This window comes from Phoenix dactylifera, chromosome 3 (genome assembly GCF_051530095.1).
Source record: "Phoenix dactylifera cultivar Ajwa chromosome 3, Ajwa_hap1_PhDact_Kaust_v1.1, whole genome shotgun sequence".
Lineage (NCBI taxonomy): Eukaryota > Viridiplantae > Streptophyta > Magnoliopsida > Arecales > Arecaceae > Phoenix > Phoenix dactylifera.
In genome coordinates, this window is record NC_143192.1 from 44430693 (window position 1) to 44455767 (window position 25075).

Consider the following 25075-nt stretch of genomic DNA (forward strand, 5'->3'; position numbering starts at 1 on the left):
TTTATTATGTACTTGAATAGTTGTTATATAATTTAAAATTATTTTAGTTATTTAAATTTTTTAATATAATATTTAGATTTTATTTAAAATTAACAGTTTGGCTACTATTTTATTAAATTATGGATTAAAATGTCTGATAAAATTGAATCTCAAATGGATAAGCATTATAGTGTAAATATAAATTATTTATAATCTTAAAAAAATTTACAATTTATCTGTTTATTTATTCGGATGAAAAAGGGGGCAAAGTCATTCAAATTTATTAAGAAAAATGGATGGATTATATATCTTGGAAATATAAAACAACAATATTTTCCATGTCCATGGTGGTATTCGGGGCATGCCATGCGTCGGTGGGAGCAATCTTTTTAACTGATTGGTCCGTTGGATTTCCCCCACATCCACCATTGCCAGTTTGCCACCTAGCGAGACCAGGGCGATGGCGGCTGCCACTCTCTCCACCCTCCCTCGCTCCTCTCCTCCTCCTCGCTCCTTGATCCCCATCATGGCCTCCGCTTCCTCTGCCGCCGATCCCAAGCTCAGCCAGAGCGGCCATGGCCTCCGCCTCCCCGAGCCCCCGGAGGCCTCCCTTTCGTCGCTCGAGGTCGTCGGCGCTTGCCGCTCCCTGCTCTCCCGCTTCGCGAGCCTGCAACGCCCCTACAAGCCCTTCCCTTTCCTCGGGTGGAACCGCCACGTCGAGACAATCTTCGCCGCCTTCTTCCGCTCCCTCCCCCGCGTCGCCCTCCGCCGGGAGTGCCTGAGGACACGGGACAACGGCGCCGTCGCCCTCGATTGGGTCTCCGGCGACGAGCTGCAGCTGCCCATTGATTCCCCGGTTCTCATTCTTCTGGTTAGCTTCATTCCCTTTCTTGAATTCATCTATTGTAAGAATTAGAGACTTTTGGTTCTTTTTCAAGAATCAAGATTGCAACTTGTTTAGTGGTTAACATCATTTTCTTGGAGGTAGGGTTTAGATAAGATAACTGGGGAATTCCCTGTTCCTTTTGAAATTCTTTACATCTGATTTCTTCTAAAATTCTCATCAAGACGCTCCAGGTACTACAGTGCTCTTTAATGTGGGAGGGTGGAGGGATAGAAACAGGAGGCTATGTAATGAGAGGAGGTTTAGAGCTGATGGTTGTGGATGTTAGGGTGGAATTGGATGGGGGGAGGGGAATGGGGAATTCAATGTGTGAGGTTGGATTTGGTTCTCAATCATCATTCTAAGTGGAATACATGCCCGGTACTTTTGTGATTATTTTTGTTATGCTCTTGTGTTTTCTGACCTCTTCTAGGATAATGAAAAGGAAACATGGTTTAAAATTGTAATGTGGTCTTGAAGCTTGCCTACTGTATAATTTCTTGTTTTCTTAAATAAAGGTTTGATAAATCACAAGTCTCATCTTCGCTCCAAAAAGATACACACAAACAAGCAAATGATACACAATCTTGTAGGTTATGCAAAAAAAAAAACGTGGAGGAAAGGGAGAGCTTTGCTTATGTTCTAAATTCAATATTGTTAATTATGACATTGCTAATTGTTTGCAGCCTGGGCTTACAGGAGGGAGTGATGATACGTACGTCAGACATATGCTTGTACGTGCTAGAAATAGAGGATGGCGTGTTGTTATATTCAATAGTCGTGGCTGTGCAGATAGTCCTGTTACAACTCCTCAGGTACCGTAATTTAACTTCTTTTTATAATGTTGTAGATGGTCTAATATCTCATGTGCCCTTTTTTTTGATTTAAAATATAACTTAATTTTGAGCTTGAATCAAAATCTGTTGCATTTTGATCATAGTAGTTGATGCAGAGTTGTTGTTTACCAGAAAATTTCTTGATTTTTAAGCATCCGGAATGGAATGCTTTGGTAATCCTCTCATACTTAATCATTACAAGTTGCTATAGTTGTTATTATATTTGTTTGTTCAATGGTGAAAAGAAGAATATTATTTAGAACAAAACTTGTATGAGGACCAAGAGAGAAGACAGAGGCAAGACTTTCCATGGACTGAAGTTTTCTTAGTTGCTTAGGTGGTTTACTTGACTCTAATTTCAATCTGTTGGAAGCAATATACTATACCTTGGCCATTGTTTTCTCTATCTTACAGGGATAATACAAAATAAATACAAGTCATGGAGCCTCTTTCAGTTTTGGCATTAAACATTACTGGAACAAGCAATGGTAGTAATATATGTCATATCACATTGTAATAAGCAGAAGGGGAGCCTCTTATTGAGTCAAACAATTTGACATTTCCACATGGACATAACCAGAATCTCTCTCTCTGTGTGTGTCTCTGATGATAACCAGAATTCAAACTTGCATGGCTTTAAAAAGCATCCTTTTTGGACTTAATATACAACATACACAAGTATAACTCCATCAATTTACAGGACCCTTCTTAGATCTTCTTCACACATGTCCATATCATGTGTTGAGTTTCCATCATTTCATCCTCGTTCAGCTCCTTGAATATCTTCTCTCTCAACCTTCCTATTTTGATCAGACAACCATTTTGACATTTTCATATTTGCAGTTTTCAACTTTTCATCTTGTTTTCTTATCCCTCGTCATTGTTCAGTGTCCTTTAACCATACATATTTGTGCCCTTGTTTCATTTAGATAAGGTTTCCCCTCCAATCTCCAAGGCATGCACCTACCAGATGGCACCTAGAAGCTTTTTTAGTTTATCTACTAAACTTTGTTTCTACTAGATATATTGATGCAGCAAGCATCGAAGATCAACTTCTTCAAAACAGAGGTGTTCCAAATCAGGCATAGTATCACCTTCCTGTTCTGACTGATGGAGAGTTCAGATCATGATGCCTAGATGAGCCTACAAGGTTTTCTTAGGCTTTGTGCAGTTAAATAAAGCAACCGTGGAGCAAATCACAGTCATCAATTCTATGAGCAGTTTCAAGTTGAAGATAAAATGGACCTTTCTTGCTCATCAAGGAGTGGAATCAATATTAGGAAGTATTTTACTTAATCAAGAATCAAAAAACTGGCCAAAATAAGTCACTTCTAGGAGATATGTTGGATTATTGTTTTCTTTTAATGTAGTCAGTGTTCAGAATCTTGTAGCATGGTACTTTTTATGTGATGTTACCATTGTTAATCAAGAGTCTATCAGAGGGCATCAAAGCAAGTTTGGAGAGTTTTGTTTTCCTTTTTCTTTCCTGAAGTTCTTGAAGAACTCAGATTAGGAGGGAAAAGGGGCCACATTTGTTTTTTCAATAAAGTCCTGACTGGCCATTAGTATGCTATTGTGTTTTTCTTAGAAAGATAATGAAAAGATATGTTTGGCCTATATTTTCTTCTATCTTATTCTTTTTCTTTCACTCTTAGATCTTCATTTTCCTATTATCTATCTCTGCTATCTCCTAAATCCACTTTCTCTTTCATCATTTGCAATATTAAGTCTGTTTTCATCTAAGCGTGGATCATAATTCATTATTAAGACTTATGCCCCCATCCGAGACTGAACTTTATTCTAGTTATTGTTCATAAATTATAACTATCTGTACTTAAATCCAGTTTGCTGCATTCCATCTGTAAGGGTACCTGAATTATCTATTCGACTGAAGAACTGATTGTCTAATATCAATTGTTATGGTCTGAAAGTTTTTAATTTTTTATTTTTTTACCTATGTGTCAGTATTTTTTATCATGTTACCTATTAGCAATAGTAAGTTTAGTGCTTAACAATGTGCCCTATTCATATATCTGAGGTGACTCCTTGTCTGGTATGCAGTTTTATTCAGCCTCATTTACAGAAGATCTCTGCCAAGTAGTTGATCATGTTTCAACATGCTATCCTAAGTCAAATATATATGCGGTTGGGTGGTCTCTTGGAGCAAATATTCTAGTTCGCTATCTTGGTCAGGTAATTGTAATATTTCAATTTATACTTGTTAGAGTTAGTTTTATTTATAATTAGCACTGGTCGTTATTGCCCATGAAATTTAGTGTCTTGAAGGTACTAATCTCATGAGGAGCAGTTGCAGTTTGACATTGCGTATCAAATCAAAATTATTCACAAGCAAAAATAAAAAAGAACTCATAACTAGCAACCTTTGCCCCATCTTTGGGCTGCAAATAGTAGGGTTGGAAATGTTTAGTCTTGGGACTCTTGGCCAGTGTCACCCTTTGCCTGAAGTTGAAATTCTTGTGCCCAGCAGCCCAAGTATATTCCAGGAAAAAATGAACCTCTGTGACAGGCCTGAGTGGCCTGAGTAAGCTTCATGGGCCAGAGTCCAACCTTGGCCTAAAGTCAGCCTTGAGGGGAAGGTGGGTGAGGACGGTCAACCGGCAGTTATGAAGGAAAGGTGAGAAATAAGGATAATAGTGGAGTACAGTCAAGGAGGGGAGGCATATGAAGGTTAGGGATAGAGGGGAAACATGTGTTAGGGTTTTAGTTATTTAATGAACTTTGCGATGTAGCTATTGTAAATAATTTACATATTTAATACATTATATTTATTTTAATTAGGCCTTTCGCTGGGCTTGAGTCAAACTAGAACTGCCCTATATCTGACAATCTAAGCCCTGCTAAACCTCATGCCTGAATTCAGTTAGCCTAAGTCCAACCTGGCTTCAAGCCTGTACAGGCCCATTTCTAAGTGTCAGATCAGGGAAGTAGAGCTCCAGAAAAATTTGGCATGGAAATGTCTAGGAAGCTGTAGATGATCACTAATCTTTTTATCATAGAGTGATGATTTCTTATTTGGTTATTGTATTTAAAGAATTGGATGACATAATAATTCTATACAATGGTTTAATTATGAATTGAACAAAATTAGTATGGATTTTATAGAATAATGAAATGTTAAGAGGTAGGTTGTTTTTGAGAAAATAGTGCTTGCAGCTAAACATCCTCAACATGGCACACCGCATATGTGGAAGTGCTAGGAGCACAAGTGCGTACAAGAGTGGGAATGTGGTGTGTGTGTGGCATGCTAGATTAAAAATTCCAGCTACCAAGCCCTATTATTCATGGATGAATTCTATGTGTAATGAGATTGTTTTCTAAGTTGTAATGCATTAGAAGTTCCTTAAGGAGCATGCAAGTAGCTGAGTATCAATTTCATCATCAAACTCTTGGATAAATATGCACAACCCACTGAGTAAGTACCTTTAATGTCCAAAAGATATTGATATGAAATAAATATATAATAATATTCAAGTATACATATGTGTATATATATGAAAAGAAAAGACAAATGATGTGAACATGTCAACCAATTCAAATGAAACTAATGAAGAAAATCATCAACAGTCAGGTGAAAAATACAAAAAGTGAAAGAAATCAGTGTGGTTCATATTCTACTTGTAGAATAATCTTGATTTTGCTTAATCCTGCTAAATGGACTAGTGTTATTTCTTCAATCTATGTTAATCGATGTTTAAGTGCAGTAAATTGAAAACTGTATATTTCAAGAAGGCTCAAGAAAAAACAATTTAATGGAACCACTAAATGGTGTAAATTCAACTAGTACAATTTGGCCATACATATGTATAACTAATGCAACAATGATATTTGATAACTATATAGCATACTGTAATGAAAACTGAAAAAAAGCTGCAAAAAAATGATATTGTATTACTTAATCTATCATAATTTGCAAGCCTTATACTTTTGTTTTACTTGTTTTTATGGGTTTTTTTATTGGTCATTCCAAGTAAGGCTACATATTCTGTTGATGCTAGCATTTTCAAATTCCTTGCCACCATCTTAATCCATGTTTTGTCAGTTGTTTTCTTCCTCCTTTTTGAATCATAGCTGACGTTGAGCCTTGAAATGTTCTGAAGTTCGGAATCTGGGCAAAATCTGACCCACTTATTAAGTACTTCAACTTGAGTTTTGTTCAATTTATACCCAATGATTGAATGGGTTGCATCACTTTGTTCGTGGAAAGCTTTGTATCAACGGAAGGCACATGATTCAGACTTGATCCAATATCTAAAGATTCTGATTGGGTCTGGCTTTGATAAACTACTGCACAAGTTTGATTATTGTCGATTTATAGTAATCTGCACTGTAAAACTTAAAGTGTGTATTTAGAAGGATTGTTACTTGCAATGTCCTCACCGGTTGAAGGAACTAAAAGTACAATTCTTCTATATACCATATAATTAACCGAGGTTGTCGCTACATTGTAATCATTTGGTCATTTTCTTGCTTCTCCATCTGATGTTTTTTATTTTCTGAGAAGCTGATGTAGATTTTGATCCTCCTTTTGTAGCAGGAAATCAATTCTTTGCTATACTTTTGATGTATACCTTATTTTTCTCTTGTTGCAGGAATCTCGTAATTGTCCTCTTTCTGGGGCAGTATCCTTATGTAATCCTTTCAATTTGGTAATTGCAGATGAGGACTTTCACAAGGGCTTCAATAACATATATGACAAAGCTCTTGCCAGAGCTCTGCGAAAAATCTACAGAAAGTAAACCATGTTTTGTTTTCAATTTGCGTAAGATCTTATATTGCAGTTTGTATAACTGTAATTATTATTTTGTTTCCACCTTTTGTCTATATCTAGGCATGCACTTCTTTTTGAAGGTCTTGGTGGTGAATACAATATTCCCATGGCTGCTAATGCTAGGTCTGTCAGGGAGTTTGATGAAGGATTAACACGTGGTATCCGTCATCCTCATGCTAAATTTCTTTTCTTTCTTTTTTTAAAAAAAAAAATCATTCAGTGGTGTTAAGAAAGCCTTGTGATTCCTTGCAGTTTCATTTGGTTTCAAGTCAGTAGATGATTATTATTTCAACTCAAGCAGTTCAAGATCCATCGAGAATGTCTGTATACCTTTATTGTGCATACAGGTAATGATGAGATGCTTCTGTGGTACTTGTCCTTCAATTATATGTATAACCATATATATTCGGGAGTGTTAGTGAACCTGGAAGGTAGCAGTCCTCCTAAATTTCTTAGTTTGAGGTGCTCTTAAACATCTCAAAGTAACAATGTTAAATCACGGATTTGTATAATGTAAGGTCAAGTTACATCACAACTCCTATCAAACTCTCTTAGAACTAGTTATTCCAGTCATATCTTGGAAGCGAGTTTTTAAATTTCAACTTATCAGTTATCTCAGTGAGTGGTTGAGACCGAGATAACCGAGATCTCGGTTTTTCCTAGATCTTGGCTGATATCTTTGGACCGAGATATCAATATATCTGCCAATATGGTAAATCTGGGATTAAGAACTATATTTAAGCATTGATTTCGAAATTTATTAATTAAAAAATCTATTTAAGGAAGTAAACAAGTGATTGCAAAATGTCGACTGGTATGAATGCATCATATTGGCCTCAGGTTTTATCAGTTTATATTGGCCGAGATGGGATGTGCCCGATACTGATACAAACCAAGATCTCAGCCGAGATGACAACCTTGCCCGGAAGTAGACTCTTGGATAGTGGGAAGAACAATAAAAGCATGATGGTGTCAGAAAGACCTTGCGGCAAACCAGCCATACAGATCTGGAGTATGAATGCATGTAATAAAAATGAATGTTAATGCCAAATGAATCATCCACTGTAGTGTAAGGTAAAATGCTGAAAAATGTGCATGTTTCTTCTGAATCTTGAGTAGTTGATGGGCTGCCTTGAAGATGTACAAGAATGGACAGTTGTTATGTACTAAAAGTAGCGGTCGTATAAATGTCAAAAGAAAGAGTAGCAAATATGTAATTCAGAAATATGCAGGGGCAAGACCTAAATATTGGTTTTAACTTTTAAAAAAGAAGTTGATTGTGCTCAACAGAGAGACATGATAATGGTTGGATTTCTCATTACATTATCTCTCTCTCTCTCTCTCTCTCTCTCTCTCTCTCTCTCTTTCTGTCTATCTATCAGTCAGTCTGTCTATGTTACTGTTTCTTTTGATATTAACAAATTGCTACTCTTAGTATAAAACTAACTGCCGTGCAAACTTGATAGTTGCCCGTCATTCACCCAGTTACTACGAGAAAGACTCCACAGGAAACTTCTATGAATGCTCAAAGATGAAGAAGGCTTTTTGTTGATGTGTAGGAGCAGGGAAAGAACTGTCAAGAGGTGGATTCTAATTGAGTTGAGAAAGATTACTTTTGTGATGTGCATATGAGAGCGGCACAGGAGTACAAGGATGAAGGAAGTGTAAAGAAAGGAGCACAAGCATGTTGGGGCTGGAGCAGGAGAAAGCATCAAGAATACAAAATTTGGGTTTGGAAGAGGAGATGCTTGGGATAGAAAATTGGGCTTGGGTGAGCTTTAGAGGGGAAAGTTCTATCAACTAAAGGATTTGGCATGAGAGTTGCAAGAATGAAGGAGATTGGAGAACTATGAAGGCAATAGGACAAGGAGTGGGTCCATATGGCATGGTGAGGTTTCTACCAAGGGTAGGCAATCTATGAGGTCTGGTGGCATAGCTGTGAAGTGACTCAAAATATCTTATGCCGGGACAAGGAAGAAGCTGAAGCACATGGCAAATAGACGACTCTTTAAGAAAGCAATGTAGGGAGAGAATTAGCATGAATTTGGTGTTGAAGGCAGAACATGTAGCTTAACCCTGTGAGCTGAATTGTGGAGAATTCCCCAGGGCTCTGATCTAATGATATATTTGGAGAGATGGTGGATGAATTTCTTAAACTGTCTTTGTTCAAGCTCCCATTATGTTGAAGATCTTAAAACTAGTGTACCAGCCTCAAACCAGCTGTAGGGTGCCATACTGCTAGGGAGCGGTACAGGGGCCCCTGATACGCCTGAATTTTAGCAAATTGACCCTGAGCTGCTCTGTCACATATTATTCAGGTGCATTGACCTTCATGCACCTTTTGTAATTATTATTCTATCTCTCTCTCTTTCTCTTTGCTTATTGGTACGACACCAGCCCGTGACGAGTACAAGTGCATTCTTTGATATTTAAATCCATGATTTGGTGTTTTACAGATGGCACTACTATCAACGAATATTATCAATATACAAATACATATTTTCTTGGACATATGCAGAAAACTTTTGCTAACAAATAAATTTGGAGATTCCATAGAAACCATCTGATAAAGTTCATCATGGTCCCATTCTAACATATCTTTGGTATGTGTTATATTTAATTTGGCTTATCACAATTCAGGTCCTAAAAGACAAATTTATAAGTTTTATGGGTTCATTTCCATGAATTTGAATTAAAAGAATGCTAGAAGGTTGGTAGATGCACTAGGAAAAAGTAACTTCACCATTTTTTGTAATTCTTGTTATACTTCTTTCTTATAATGTGCAGGCTGCCAATGATCCAATCGCACCATCAAGGGGAATTCCTCGTGAAGAAATCAAGGTATGCTTTTCCTGATGCTTGCTGCATCTCCTGTTCAGCAATATAAACTTATTTTGTAAGCCCTTAGGCATCATAAATCTGCACATCTTTTTCTACAGGTGGTTGCTAGGGCATCATAAATTTATTCTGTTTCTTTTCTTTAATCACAGTGTCTTAATCATACTGTCAGTTCTTTCATTGCGAACAAGCATGTGATCACTGTGTCTATATTTTGATCTAAGGGTGTGTTTGCATGTACTGCAAAACAATGATATTTTGCAATTTTTATGTTTTCTAAATTTCAGGTCGTTATTTTAGACAGTTGGGTGTTTGGTAGTACAATGAAAATTATACAAGTATCCTTCAAATCATGGAATTTGAAATTTGTACATTGAATGGAAATTTCAGAGTTCGTGATTTTGCCCTTCCTATTATTTTATTATTTTTCATATCAGAACTATTTTTCTTTTAACAACTAAAACCTTAAATTTCTCAACTCTAGAAATCTAAAAATTCTGAATTCATGATTTTGAAATTCGAAGCCTTGGAGCACATCCTAAAGCTTCTATTCTCCAAAATAATAGCCCAACAAGTTCATTCACTTGACTCGTTTTTATATAATTTAGGCATTTGTAATGGACCCCTGAATATATATTTTTTGATAAAAAAAGTTTCTGTGATGGCACACATGATAAATCCACTTCCATGATTTTCACATTTCAAATGATGGAAGGTCTATTACCCAGGCACATTACACCTAGATTACAGATGTGGATTATTTGAGGAGATTGATTCATGACAGATTATTATTGACATATGTTAGTAAGAAGGCAACTTTCTTTTCTTTTCTTTTTAAGGTGCATTCAATGGTAATCATAGGAATTGCAGCTCTGCTTCCTTACCTATGATCTTCATCTTTCACTTTTATGCTTATTACTGTAAACATGTTTAGCTTGACATCTTAATCTTTCATTAAACTTCTCGAAAGATAATTTTATTTTGTTCTTTTTCCATGTCACAGGGAAACCCGCACTGCCTGCTAATAGTTACTCCACAAGGTGGCCATCTCGGTTGGGTAGCAGGGGAGGAGGCTCCATTTGGAGCTCCTTGGACTGATCCTGTGGTAATGGAGTTCCTGGAGCATCTTGATAAAGAAATTTCAGACAGCAACAAAAGCAGCAGAAATATTCTACTGGATGGTGTTCCGCAAACTTCACCATCTCTGTCAGTACACATTCAATGATTAAATCTAATGACCATGTAGCATCTCCATTCCATGCAATGACATTTCACCATGATTGGATTTCTATCACATGGTAGTGTCTGAATTATCGACATGTAGAGATCACCCCATAGATGTATATCAATCATTTTTTCCCCATCATCCATGAGCTATCTGCCCATTTGAAGTAAAAGAGAAGTTCTTATACAATGTTTATATCGTCTGAAAGTGCTCTCTTTCTCTCTCTCTCCCTCCCTCTCCCTCTCTCCCTCTCTCTAGCTATTTCTGTTTTGGCTCTCTATTCGTTCCCTTTGACAGAACCTTTATCAAGCAACATCATACGACATTTGGTGGTAAAAGCACCGGGACTACGAGCTGGTCAAATGCCATTTGTAAGCGAAGGGCTTCCTTGCAGCGATGGACTCGTTTGCGAGGTCTCCTGCACGAATAATAGTGCGGATGGCTTGATACGTGTGCTTTAAATCATGATGATGTTCGCTGAGAGGCATGGCGGGTGCTTTGTTTGCAAACAGGTGGTCTTGGCTTGCTACTTTTAAGTTCATACGTGTTCTTTCGATCTTGCTGGCTAAGGCTAACGGGCATATCAGGTGCTTCGTTTGCAAAATAGGTGAGACTCGGGTGGATCTTTTGCAAAATACTTCTGGCACGGAGCAATTCAAATATATACTAAAGACCAAACTTTGTCAATTGCCATGTGTACGGTCTGATCATACGTCCCGGCATCTTATATCTCACTAAGGTCATTTATTTTTCGGCTTTGAGAGAGACAAGTAGGCGTTTCAAACATAAGAGCATAATTATTGAATTATATAGACAATAATAAATCATTGATCGAATGGGAGAATCATGGACATCCATATTTGCAATGTGGCTTCTGGCGTGCATGGCACGTGCCAGACCCTAATGCTTTTACACTTTTATTGTTTTCTTTCTTTGATGGCTCCACTTGCAAAGAAAAGAAACCAAATAAGACCCCACCAAACTAACATATCCTTCGAGTCTAAATTCTAATCAAGATTTTTTTTTTTTTTTGAGGAGAAGCAAATTGAATGATGAAACTGTTTATTGACATATTTGAATCTGATGATGAGCATCAAGCGCAAGTGCTCCACGTCCAAATTAATCATCTAAGCCATTTATAGCCTCCATATCATTGCAGCCTTCAATGGTGATGAAACTGAAGGATGATACGTAAAGAAGCCCTCCTTTCTATATTGTCCTAAGGTCCCCATCCTCGCAGGATCGCCCTTTACGCATCAAGAAGGGTTGAGATTCTAAAATGGCCAAATCAACGGACAAACCGTAGCCATCACTCACTCAGCGAAGATCTTTTGTAAACAGTGAACTGTAACCACGGCTGCAGCCCTACAAAGTCGACGCCGCCACGAACCGGTCGAGTCGGAAATCTCGGACTCTCGGGAGCATTCCACTCTCTTGGAGAGCAAGTTGGGGGCGACGTGTTAAAAGCCGCCCCTCAGGCTGGAGGTTCGTCTTTCACGCGATCTGCTGCCAGTAGACGGAGATTTAAGAGCGGCTCCCGAAAAACCCTAAAACCCTTCCTCTCGATCTTGTTCTCCCCCGCAGTTCGAGGCAAAGAAATGGCCACCTCGGTGGTTCTCAGAGCCCTCCGCCGGCGAGATCTCTCCTCTCCCATCAGATCCGTAAGCTTCTCGATTCAATCCGTTCTTCTCTTTTCCTTTTTATTTGATGGGCTTTTGCTATGATTCTTTTCCTAAAAAAAGGGTTTGAAAAAGAATTCAAGCTCTGGAACGACCGTATGTACTCGACGAAAGTGTCGTACCCTAGGGGTTCTGTTTCAATTCTGGAATATTCTTGCAAAACCATCTAATCCTTCGTTCTTCTTCTTTTTTTTTTCCTCAGCGATCAGTTTTGTTTCCTTTTTGAAATTTTTATGGGCGAATAAATAGTTTTTTGTGAGCAGATTATCGTATTACTCTGAAAACCCTTGAATTTCGGTATGTGCATTATTTAAATTTTTGTGTAAGGCGTGTAATTTTTACTTCGTGGAAGAATGTCGGATTCAAGTTAAACGGAGTGGTTTTGTTAATTTTGTAATGCTTCACTTTTTAATTTATTTGATATTGTCATATTTTTTCTATTCATCTCTGGTTTCTTCAGCAAGGAGAAAGATATACTCTCCACGGTTCGTGTCACAAAAATTTTCCATATAACAAGCTCGATGATCGTGTATTGTTGTTTCGGGGAAAGTTATTTTATGATTCAAGGGCAGACGGTTTATTATGATTTGGATTCGAAGATGTCCGCTAATGGAGGGAGTAGACATGGAGGCCATATACTCCTACGGGCATGTAGAGAGTGTTATTTTTCAGTGGCCTTCAAATATTCTAATTTTCAATATTTTTATTTCTGTGGATAGTTTGACTGTTCGATATAGACCACAACACATGTTCTTTATAAGGACATTAAATCTGCAAAATGTTGCTGATCACCAGAAAATTTTAGATAATAGGAAAAAGGGGAAAGAAATTGAACATGCTTACTGGCAGGCTGCTTTCTTGTTGAATCTATTTTTCTTAAATATCCAAATTGATTATTCGGCTTGCATGACTGTGAAAGTATTGTTATTGATGTTTGTATAACTTACTCTCAAAGTGATTAACTTATGTTTGTCTATGTAGTTCACTATAATGTTGTATTCGATAGTTATTTTTCACCATATTTGTAATAGTTTTGTTACCTTATTGCTAATGGTGTCTTGTGCAGTTGTCTGGCCATGCAAAAACAGCGTGGGTTGGTTCCCATTTGGGTCATAAATGGGCAAGTTTGGCTAGACCATTTAGGTAATATCTGACACCTTTGAAGTCAGAACTACTTTGTGATTATAGATGTTAAAACTTGCGGTATGACTGTGTCTAATTTCTTTTATCTTTCTTTTGCCTTTTGTTTATTCAGCTCAAAACCAGCTGGAAATGATGTAATTGGAATTGATTTAGGAACTACAAATTCATGTGTTGCTGTGATGGAGGGAAAGGTTACATTTATATTATCTTGAAAGATGCAATAGTGAATAAGCTTATATTACTGCATTTTTTACTGACAATGTTTTACTTTTAATGTATACAGAATCCTAAAGTAATAGAAAACTCTGAAGGATCAAGGACCACTCCTTCTGTGGTTGCTTTTAATCAAAAGGGAGAGTTACTTGTTGGTACTCCAGCAAAACGTCAAGCAGTGACCAACCCAACAAACACAGTTTTTGGGACCAAGCGACTGATAGGACGCCGCTTTGATGATCCTCAGACACAGAAGGAGATGAAGATGGTTCCCTACAAGATAGTCCGAGCTCCCAATGGAGATGCATGGGTTGAGGCAAATGGACAGCAGTATTCTCCGAGCCAGATTGGTGCATTTGTTCTAACCAAGATGAAGGAAACTGCTGAATCTTACCTTGGGAAATCTGTTTCTAAAGCAGTGATTACTGTTCCAGCATATTTCAATGATGCTCAGCGACAGGCTACAAAAGATGCAGGAAGAATTGCTGGCCTTGATGTACAGAGAATCATTAATGAACCCACCGCTGCAGCACTATCTTATGGAATGAATAACAAGGAGGGCTTGATAGCAGTTTTTGATCTTGGAGGGGGAACATTTGATATCTCGATCTTAGAAATATCAAATGGTGTATTTGAGGTGTCTCCCCTTCTTATTTTTTCTGAGTCAGTGCACATGGAGAAGCTTTCTTAATGTCTTTAGTTTCAATCTAATCCTATCTTTGTTTCTGTGTTTTAAGGTCAAAGCAACAAATGGTGACACTTTCTTGGGTGGAGAGGATTTTGACAATGCCTTGTTAGATTTCCTAGTGAGTGAATTTAAAAGAACTGAGGCAATAGATCTCTCAAAGGATAGGCTGGCCCTACAGAGGCTTCGAGAGGCAGCTGAGAAGGCCAAGATTGAACTTTCATCGACATCTCAGACTGACATTAATCTTCCATTTATAACAGCTGATGCATCAGGTGCAAAGCATATGAATATCACGCTCACAAGATCAAAGTTTGAATCCTTGGTGAATCACTTGATTGTCAGGACAAGAGAACCATGCAAGAACTGTTTGAAGGATGGTGGCATATCCACCAAGGAAGTTGATGAGGTTCTTCTGGTAGGTGGGATGACCAGGGTTCCAAAAGTTCAAGAAGTAGTTGCTGAAATTTTTGGGAAGACTCCAAGCAAGGGAGTAAATCCGGATGAAGCTGTTGCAATGGGTGCTGCCATTCAGGGTGGCATCCTCCGTGGAGATGTTAAGGAGCTTCTTCTTTTGGATGTCACTCCCTTGTCGCTTGGAATTGAGACTCTTGGTGGCATCTTTACGAGATTGATCAACAGGAACACAACCATTCCAACAAAGAAAAGTCAGGTAAGTTTAATGAATATGGTTACTTCAACAATGGTAGTCCTTAGATTTGCCACCTCAAATTTGAACAGGTAATTGATGCTGTTATATGATGCTAGGTGGCACCATTCAAAAGAATGCTAGCCAAGACTGCCATTTCACACACTATTATTGTAATATTTATGTTCATCAGTACTTTTTTTTTTTGTCTTTTTTGTCGGATTCCCTGGCTTATTTGTGATTGTGATTTTGTGTTCCAGTGGTAGTTAAACAGCTATGTGAATTTTTATGGTGGTTTTTTACATTCTTGATTTTTCACTTAACAAGTATGGCGCCGATCATTACTTGCTTTTATAAAATGAACAGCATGCTTTTATATTATTGTGATAATATAATCATTTTGTTAAGAAATGGGCACAAAACAAAATTTGCTTGTAACTGTCGTATTGGTTTGTTCACTTTTTGTTCAGGAGGAAAATAGAATGTTATGAAGGTTAATCTGAAAACCTTGTCTAGTGTGTTTCGTGGAGTTGTCTTTTTAATATAAAAAAGTCAATATGCTCTTGATATGCTGCATGGTACATGAATTATTATTGGCCATGTTGATTCCTCGAATGTGTTGGTGTATACTATATTATTATATCATTTTGTTTTACTCAATAACTATCTTTCCATCCATCAACGTCCATGCTCTGTTGACTCATGTTGGTAGATACAAATACCATACTGCTATGTTGGCTTGTTCTCATACATCCAACGGTGTCTATTTTCAGGTCTTTTCCACTGCTGCTGACAACCAGACACAAGTGGGTGTTCGTGTGCTTCAAGGAGAGCGCGAAATGGCTACAGATAACAAGCTCCTGGGCGAGTTTGAGCTTGTGGGCATCCCACCAGCTCCCAGAGGCATGCCTCAGATTGAGGTCACATTTGACATCGATGCCAATGGTATTGTGACAGTCTCTGCTAAAGACAAGGCAACTGGAAAGGAGCAGCAGATCACTATTCGGTCTTCTGGGGGGCTTTCAGAGGAGGATATCCAGAAAATGGTCAAGGAAGCTGAGCTGCATGCACAGAAAGACCAGGAGAGGAAAGCATTGATTGATGTCAGGAACACTGCTGATACTACTATTTATAGCATTGAGAAAAGCTTGGGTGAGTATAGGGATAAGATCCCAGCTGAGGTTGCTTCAGAGATAGAGTCTGCAGTGGCCGATTTGCGTAAAGAAATGGCAGGAGATGACATTAACAAGATAAAGGCAAAACTTGATGATGCAAACAAGGCAGTTTCAAAGATTGGGCAGCACATGGCTGGAGGCTCCAGTGGATCGGGTTCAGGTGGTTCTCAGGGCGGTGATCAGGCTCCAGATGCGGAGTATGAGGAGGTGAAGAAGTGAAGCATGAAGGGTAATACTACTCTTCCACTTAAAAAATAATTTTTAAGATACGAACATGAATATTAAAGTTATTATCTTATGCTTGATTCAGATGTAGTTCAAAACTAGGTTTTATTTTTCTTATTATGAAAATAGAGATGATTAATTCTGGTCAGTGCAAGTAATGCATGATTATAGACCACTCGTCAATTTTCATTCAAAATAATATCAAAGTTAAGAATAAATTTGATGTAATTATTTATTTGTACAAAATGGGGACATTACTATGTTTTTTTCATTTAATTATGAAAGGAATCCATTCATTGATGTGAGATAAGTTGTAGTCATGTTGCATGCTTTTACTTATGCAGTTCCTCAAACGGCTGTATAATATATATCAGGATCTACCACTAGCAGTTCTTTTATTTGGACTTTACTGCTAGCAATTTTTTATTTGTGTTAGTTTAGTGCTTTCCCTTGGTCTCCTGATTTTTTTCATATGTCTTTGCTTCCTGGAACAGAACTTCTTCAATATATGTATGTTGCATTAAGTATTGCTGTCAAATATATGAAAGTTCTTTTCTGCAGAGAAAAACCATAGACAGACTTATAGGCTAGTGAAGTAAGCTAGTCATCTTATATTGCTGTCAAATATATGAAAGCTATTTTTTTGCAAACAAAGCCATAGTCTTCTTATAGTTATTCTACATGGTGAGCCATCTTATTGCAGGCTAATGAAGGAAGCTTTTTTTGTAGCTTCTATTTTAAAGTCCTATTCATCATCCATATGATGGCATCATATCATTGTTAGATTTCACCACATGCCTTCATATCACTAAATTACTGGGGAGAATTTCTCTACCAGTCTTTTCCTTATAGCTTCTAAAGATCTGTCTGCATGTGTATGAGACCAGATAGATAACTCTTGGAGACTAAAATGAACTTGTATATTGTTATATCAAACCAATTAGACAAGCAATAGCTGAATTTTAGTAAGTGATTGTTGAAACTAAATCAACTGAGCACATAATGCATCTGTGCTATTATGTGTTGGTATCAATGAGTTGTATTATAAAATTGTGATGCCACTGGTAAGCAAATATTGCATTTTTTGAGTAACATGGCTAGAGTGTGGCACATGTGACGTGCGATTATTCATTATTCCATGCGAACAAATAAATATTATTAGAGGAAAGACTTTAACCTTTGACCTCAATGAATATATGTACATGGGTATGATGAAACCCAAGCAGAGAAGTTAGGTATATCTGGAACATGGACCTGCACTCACTGTTGGTGAAACTGCATTTCCAAAGTTTCCTGAGGTTGGGACCAAGGAAATCCCGAGTGAAAGTCATGAACATGAGCAAAGTCGCATTTCCAAGGTTTCCCGAGGTAACATATAAAGGATATTTTGGGAATAAAAATGGAAATGTATGAGTTGGAGCTTCACTAAGGAAGGCGTTCAAGTCAGGAGAGCTTTAATCTAATAGTAGAATAGATATGCATGGTCCAGAGCATTCCATCATGTAGCAGATGTCACATAATGTTTTACATGTCGATAGAAGTATGGAACCAATTTTATTGACTTGAAGGTTTATGCACTATGCATTTTCATACAATGACCATGGTAGGGTTTGAGATGTGTGATGAACAATTATTGAAAAATCAACAAATAATGTGGTGGTAATTTCACACATTTCACTTTTACATGAAGTGTTCGGACTAATCATGGTGGAGCAAAGAAGTTGATTCTTGGATAGCCATGCCATACACAAAAATATTAGAGTGACTTCTGAATGGATCAAAAGTAGGATTTTCTGTTAGTGAAAAGCTGGGCAAAGCTCAAGAGAGATTTGAACACATTGTCGCAGTTTGTCATTCTTCCATAGCTGTATTTTCTTAATCTTCATGCTTCTTTATTCTCTGTTGACATTATCCGACAAGTTTGTGCACGTGAATCATATTCAGTACATGAAAAAGAAGTTTAGTGTAGTTGGCTTGACCTGTACAGACTAAGTTTTTATACAGTCCAGCATTATATGGTCTTCTGTTAGCCATCCATTTAATATTTTTATGACATAATGAGAAATTTTTGAAGAACCTACTATGCCCATAGCGTGTTGCAAGGCAACCTTTCTATTCAAAATTTTCTTGTGTATATAGTCCTCAGGCTTGATGGTTTGCAGTAACAGATCACTAACACACACTCTGGTCGGTTTTTCTGGGCCATAAGTTTGCTCATTCCTCCACCTAGCTACTCCATTAGAATTGGTTTTTGATCACTATCTATGAGACATGAATGATTAGGTAAGATCAAGCAACAGCATGGTTCAACCATGACCTATTTATAAGTCCAATTCGATTCTCGTTTGAATCATATTAATGACATGTTCAGAAAAACTGCAGGCAGATTGGTTTGTTTAATCCTAGTTTTTATTTCTTCTCTTTTTTTGATGCTGATTCACTTAGTGAGCTTCTCTCTCTCTATATCTATCTGTGCGTGTGTTGGTGTCAAGACATATATCTAGTTGCAACAACGTTTCTCATTTCTTTCTTGGTAAAAAAATACTGATATTTAGCAGATTAAACTTATGTTTACTGAATTCAGGCTCAGGAGAGTATTGTTTTCTTGTCTTGCAGAATTGGCATAATGTGCTTGGGAAATGCGGCATCCATGAGAGGTAGAGCATAGATATGAAGAGTTTTTATACTATTTGGTTGTCTAACAGGCAGGTTAAACTGCTGGAAGCAGATTTTTTTTTTTTTCCCTCCCTGTACTGTTTAGCAGTTTTATTGAACAAATGCTATCGGTTAGCTCAGTTATTTTGCATATGGATGCAGCTGCAAAGTTTATGTTTTATTGGCCATACTGTTACCCTTCATGCAGCCTGCTATCTCGACAATGAATTCTAGTATTTCTAGACCAACACTGCGGTTGAATAAAGAATAATGCTGGCAAAATTCTTGCTTGATATCATGAATACTGAGTATGACATGATCCAAGCCTGAAAGACTCTTACTGATTATTCAAACTTCATTCAGTTTGGGTTTCCGGTGCAGTCGGTTTTGCTTGTCTTCGTTGCAATATTTTCGCGTCATGCTGTTACAGTGCAATTAGGCTGGATCAGGATAGAAAAATCCGAGAATGAAAGTATCCAATTTTGAGAGTAGCATGAGAAAATATGAAGAATGCTTTTGACTGAAAAAAAAAGGAAGAAAAATGGTATGCTGAAATGAATGGTGGCTTTCCTTAATGGAGCCCAAAGACAATGCAGGTTGTGGTTTGTTGTCTTTTCCAGCCTATTTTTTCGGGAATTGGTGCAGTTATAGATCCTTCCGCTGCTTGCATTTGGTTCTCTATAGCTTTCTCCCCATCATTGGGAAATATGGATTTATACCCCTTGGACATTTGACATGTTTGAGCATGTAAATGCATTGCTTGCTTTAATGTTTGGAGGTTTTTCCTCGGCTTTGTTACAGGGGCTGCTGCTGCTGCTTTATTTTTTCTCTGATAAAAGATTTTGCTTGCTCACCAGCTTGGCTTAAGCCCAGCGGCAAGGAAGCCCCCCTCATGAAGCCGGTAGAACAAGATTACTTTGAATTCGTCCTTCGGAAAGTGAATATGCTCTGGACTTAACTGAGACTTCTCAGAAAAAAAAAATGAGGACACGAGGAAGCAAGAGAAAAAGATAATTTGTACTATTGGATGAAAAGATAATATAAGAAATAACGCTGCTGAGATGTAAGGATTCGGTTTGGTTTTTCCATAGACCAGTTCCAGTTGGTTGAACTGCAGCCCGCTCTTGTCGACCATTTGCTTTCGTCAGTCCAAGCTTGGCATGCGGGAAAAGGCGTGTTCGGCTATACTACGATGATGATATATATGGATGCTATGAGAGATGCTCTTGGAATGGCATGCCGGATGGCATAAAATGATGTTTCGATTTGCAGTTGAATTTCCCTCCTACATCCATATGGTCGGATATGGCATGCCAATCAAAAGATCGTACGTGGTTTATCCAATTTTTTGTGATTTTTGAGGATGTCCTTGGGTTGAATGCTTCAAGCTAACTTTCCTCACATGTGCATGTTTGTGCGTGATATTGTAGAATTGTTACCCATGCATCCGGAGGCATCCTAAACCCATAATGATTTAAAAATACGTATCTGTTAAATTTCTTAATTCAATTATACAAATAGTAGGAAACCACTAAAAACTGTTCCTCTGAGTTCTTCATCAATGTTTTTGATGTTTTCTTGTGTCCAGTGTATAAGGCCCGTCAGTGACATGCAAGAGAGATGTCTGGGCCATCTGCAGGCAGCCAGCGGCCTTATGTGGCTGACACCATTTGTGGGCAGATATAATTTTCCCTATGCCTGCCCACGTTTAACAATCTTCTTTTCCTGCAAACATTACCCTCTAGGTGCTTCAAACATTTTCCCTACTTTTTAACATTACCCTCTATAGCATCTCGCTTCGTGATTCTAGATCAACTCCGGTGAAGAACCCTGATCCATGTTCGGCGGGTGGCATGCTAACCCCTAGCTTGGCCTTTCTTGGATATTATTAGAATTGGTCACCTCTGATCTCTATCGAGACTCCTGTATCTTAATGCAAGCAAGATCAGATGAATTTCACTTTGATCGGACTAACCGGAGTGTGGGACACTTCCGTTAGGTTGGCCCTATGAGGGTATCGGAATTAGGGTTTCTTTTTTTAGAAATAATCATGGTAAATTCTGGTGAAAATATAATGTTTAAATATCAAGATCATAGAAAATTTTTTGAAATTGATTGGACTGATACTTTAGATTTGTTCGCAAAGTAAGTAATGTTTTACTTTTCCTAAATTTATTAACAATTTATAAAATTATTATATTCATGACCTTTGAGTAGTATTATTCATGATGCACGAATTTAATGCATAGTATATTATTACAGAATATGTTATTTTGAAATATTATGACGATATATGGTTTTATTATGGATATGATTGATTAATTTTGACGCCGAATGATTTTAGAACGGAAATATGAATCTAGAACCATTTGAATTTCGATCTGGCTATGTTAAGAACCCCGCTAATGAGGGCTAATATGTTGGCATATGATTTATCTTGAAGGTTGTGTCGTAAGATGATGCGCGACATACCGCAAGCAGATACACCGTCTCGAAGGACTTTGCTGCAAAAAGATGCGCAGCTCACCTCAAGAAAATGTGTGGTGTTATGACCCTGCCATAAGAAAGATGTGGTCATAGCTCAGGATTGCTAAGATGAATTGAATAATTGAAAAAAATTAGAATCCATGAATAGAAATTTTATTTTTTTTGAAAGATTCGATTCGCATAATAGTACTGCACATATATTTATTTTCTACAAAATTATTATCTATTTGATTGCCTAATTTATTTAACTAAACTGATTATTACATACTGGGCCGTATAACTTATTATACAATTTCTTATTTTTTTAATATATTTAGAGAACTAGCTTGATTGGGGTTCAATATGGGAAAGTGCCTTGCAGAATTTAATGGCATAAATTATCTTAGATTAGAGTTTATTTAAATTGATGCATTATTTTAAAATATTATTAAAATTATGAGATAATTAAATTTTGAGTTAGTTATTAAAATAAAATTGCATATTATTATTTAAGGTTGTTCCGCTGCATGTTCATGATATCGTGATGAGATGCTTTGCATGCTTATAGAAAGAGTTTTTTATGAGTACGCGGCGGTTGCCGTAACTCTCGATTCGTGATCTCAGATCGGGGGAACAACGATTTCTCTCATTAATACGACAACCATACTTTTACTGAATATAATGTCTGACTTTTATCTTCATTTGGGTGCTGGAGGCTGGTGCCTGTAAATGTTCTATCCATATTTATATTTATTTACCAACCATTAGATGACCCAAATATGCACTTTGCGCACTTCATATAATTAGTCTGTGTCCCAGGGGGTTTGCGTCTTTTATCAGTGCTCTCCGGCCAAGGACTAAAGATTCCCTTCCAACCACAACAACAACACTTTAATAAGGCGCATGAAAGCATGTGGGCTTTTAGTTTCCTCCAGTTCCAAGCGGACGGGAGGGGCCCGGCGCGGGGAATCCGCATCTTATCTGCTGGTACTGAAGTGGTCACTCTCGCTTTTAAGCGGCCCTTTTCTCCTTCACTCACTTGGAAAGGGACAAGCACTCCCTTTTTTTTTTTTTTAACTTGATGAGAGATAAGCACAACCTTAGTCGAAGGATCTAGAGTTATAATAAGTTAGCCAATAAAGTCGATAAAAAGCATCATTGCACGATTCTTTCTTACATCTACCAAATCAAAATTCAGTGAAACGCATCTAGGATTCCTCGTGCTAGATTCCTTCGTCAGATCATTTTTGAATGATTGATTTGGAGGTGAGTGATCCAATTTAATATCTTGGTGATCTAACTTGGAATTTTGGCTGATGTTCCGGATAGATAGAAAATCTAAATTTCAGAAGTACCCCTTCCAAGGTAATTTTTCACATTTACATTGCATGAACTAGTCATCATGAATTTTTAGTACACTTTAATTTATATATCTTTCTATGTCAACTTATGTTTGTTATTCTTAAACTTCATATAGATGCATGAGTTAGCTTGGAATTGCCGAACCATATAATTAGTTGGGAAAAGAGTCAAATTTTCTAGGTTCGAGATTGATAATGTGTCATCCGCCGCCAAATCTGCTTCACCAATCATGCATGCTAATCCCACTGAGATTTGCTCCTATGGTAAAAAAAAAACAAATTAATACAAGAAAACAAATTCTGATTTATTATGGTGTATAATTGACCAATCTTTTTTATTATGGTGTATCTTGACAATAGTATTATAATTATACCTATAATTGTATGTAATGTGGTACCCTAGACATCACAGTGTCCTCATTCTCTTTCACCAAGCTGCTAGTTTTCTCAACCTAGTGTTATTTGTGTCCTGATGAGATGTTTCCTTTGCTTGGCATGTCACGTTTGATGTTTGCTTCCAACTTGAAAAAGGAGGAACCAGTCGACCTTGCTTTATTAACCTGTTCGAGGATGGTCCCCTACCACGTACGCTGATAGACAAAGACAAGCATGATGGCAGAGATCACAATTAATGTGCAGTGAATTCATGTATTCGTGTATATACTTTAATGTCCCATGTGTATCAATACTATGATTTCTCCAGTGGTTCATATTTTTCTTTTTTATTGTTGTTGTTGTTGTTGTTGTTGGATATAGAATATGTTTTTTATCCGTGCACAAAAAAGTTGACTACAAAACTGGCGATAAAGTGTTCAGCCGCCAGAAGATCAACAAATCAATCATGAAACGTAACTAGAAGGCCATTTGGACTGTATTTTCTTTTTGTTTTTTCTTACGTAATATTCTGGATTTGAACCCTAGATCTCGCACCAGGGGTTGATAGGACCATATACTTATTTGAAAAAAAAAATAAACTAATATCAACCTATATAAGTAATTATAAATATTTTGTTAAAAATGTTAAGCAGTGGAGCCGTATCCAACTCCATCCTACTATTTTTTCATGCCACATGTCGCCATGCCATTGAAATCATGGTAGAAGATCTTATCTTCTTAACAGAATGCGATGAAGTTACATGGGATGCCGATGTGTGTGGGTTCTGCAACAGAACAGAGGAACAACCTGTTTCAGAATAGGTGATGAGAATAATGACGTGGACTTCTTCCTCTTTTGTGCGGTGAGCAAATGAGAGTTCCTTCTTCCTGATTTGTGGGGTTTGTGAGTGCACTGTAGAGGGAAAAGAAGAGAATAAGAACGTGAGTTCTTGGGTTGTCTTCTTTGGGAAGTAAGTTGTTTTCTTCTCTGGTTCCTTTTTCCTCTATTTTCTTTCCCTGTTTTGTACTCTTCTCAACGAGTAGAAAAGCATCAGCGGGATCTTCGTAGACGTTGCCCAAACTTGGGGTGAACCACATCAAAAATCTGGTGTATTCTTATATTTTGCTTGCTGTTTTATTCCCCCAGCCCTATTCTTCGTACTATTCCATCTTCTAACAAAAAAAAAACTCTAAAAATTATAGTTAACATCAATTAAAGACTCGTTTGATTTGTGGAAATTTTTTTCTCATCATAATATTTGATTTAGAAAATTGATGGTTGAATATATGGATGCTGTACTCTCTTAAAAAAGTAATTAATTAAAAAAAAAAGAATGCCAGCTCTTTTGTGCTGTCCTTTCAAGAATTAGAATTAGAAAGGATCCAAAAATGCATCATTTGTTCCAATGACAATATCGATACAAATAGCTGCTAGTCGTCTTGTGAAGACGATACTTATCATTTTTGTGCTTTTAACTTGTGGTATCTGTTGCTGGACTTAGACCATATTTTTCTGACAGAGACATCCATAATGGCAGAAATAACAAGCACATGACACGTGCCATGCATGGAATCTTTTTTTTTTCTCTTTTCCAACTATTCTTAAAATACAATATAAAATAAATAGTGAAAATATAATATAATAAATATAAAAGTCTAATTATTTTTAAAATATTAATATTATGATATATCATCACTATACAAAATTTTAATAGCATATCTATATCTATTGATTTAGTAAAATAATATATCGTTATAAAATAATAAGATCATGTTCGAACCTACATAAATAAGAAATAAAAAAGTATTATATTTAAAGATACTCAAATGTAATATAGTGAGGTCCTTAGTGATTGTACTTCACTTTTAAATAAGATTACGATCATAAAAATGCAATAG

The 25075-nt window shown here is 37.1% G+C and overlaps 2 protein-coding genes across 3 annotated transcripts; both read left to right on the forward strand.

The window, feature by feature from the left end:
• Nucleotides 1–375: 375 nt before the first annotated feature.
• LOC103708465 (esterase/lipase/thioesterase family protein) lies at nt 376–10739 on the forward strand. 2 transcript variants are annotated; one of them, XR_015976455.2, is made up of 8 exons: nt 376–850; nt 1549–1677; nt 3760–3891; nt 6309–6451; nt 6548–6645; nt 6740–6834; nt 7328–9328; nt 10329–10739. XR_015976455.2 is itself a non-coding variant. In XM_008793396.6 (8 exons), exons 1-8 carry the CDS (start codon nt 440–442, stop codon nt 10548–10550), a joined length of 1284 nt encoding a protein of 427 aa, XP_008791618.3. In that variant the 5' UTR covers nt 377–439; the 3' UTR covers nt 10551–10739. The 2 variants fall into 2 exon arrangements, 1 of the variants encoding a protein (XP_008791618.3); XM_008793396.6 differs by having other exon boundaries at nt 377–850; nt 9275–9328.
• A 1175-nt stretch (nt 10740–11914) lies between these two features.
• Nucleotides 11915–19125, forward strand: LOC103708466 (heat shock 70 kDa protein, mitochondrial). Its single transcript, XM_008793398.5, has 7 exons — nt 11915–12211; nt 13296–13372; nt 13485–13563; nt 13656–14222; nt 14323–14943; nt 15693–16323; nt 18936–19125. The coding sequence occupies exons 1-6, from the start codon at nt 12149–12151 to the stop codon at nt 16311–16313; spliced, it is 2028 nt and encodes a 675-aa protein (XP_008791620.1). The 5' UTR covers nt 11915–12148; the 3' UTR covers nt 16314–16323; nt 18936–19125.
• The last annotated feature ends 5950 nt before the right edge of the window (nt 19126–25075 follow it).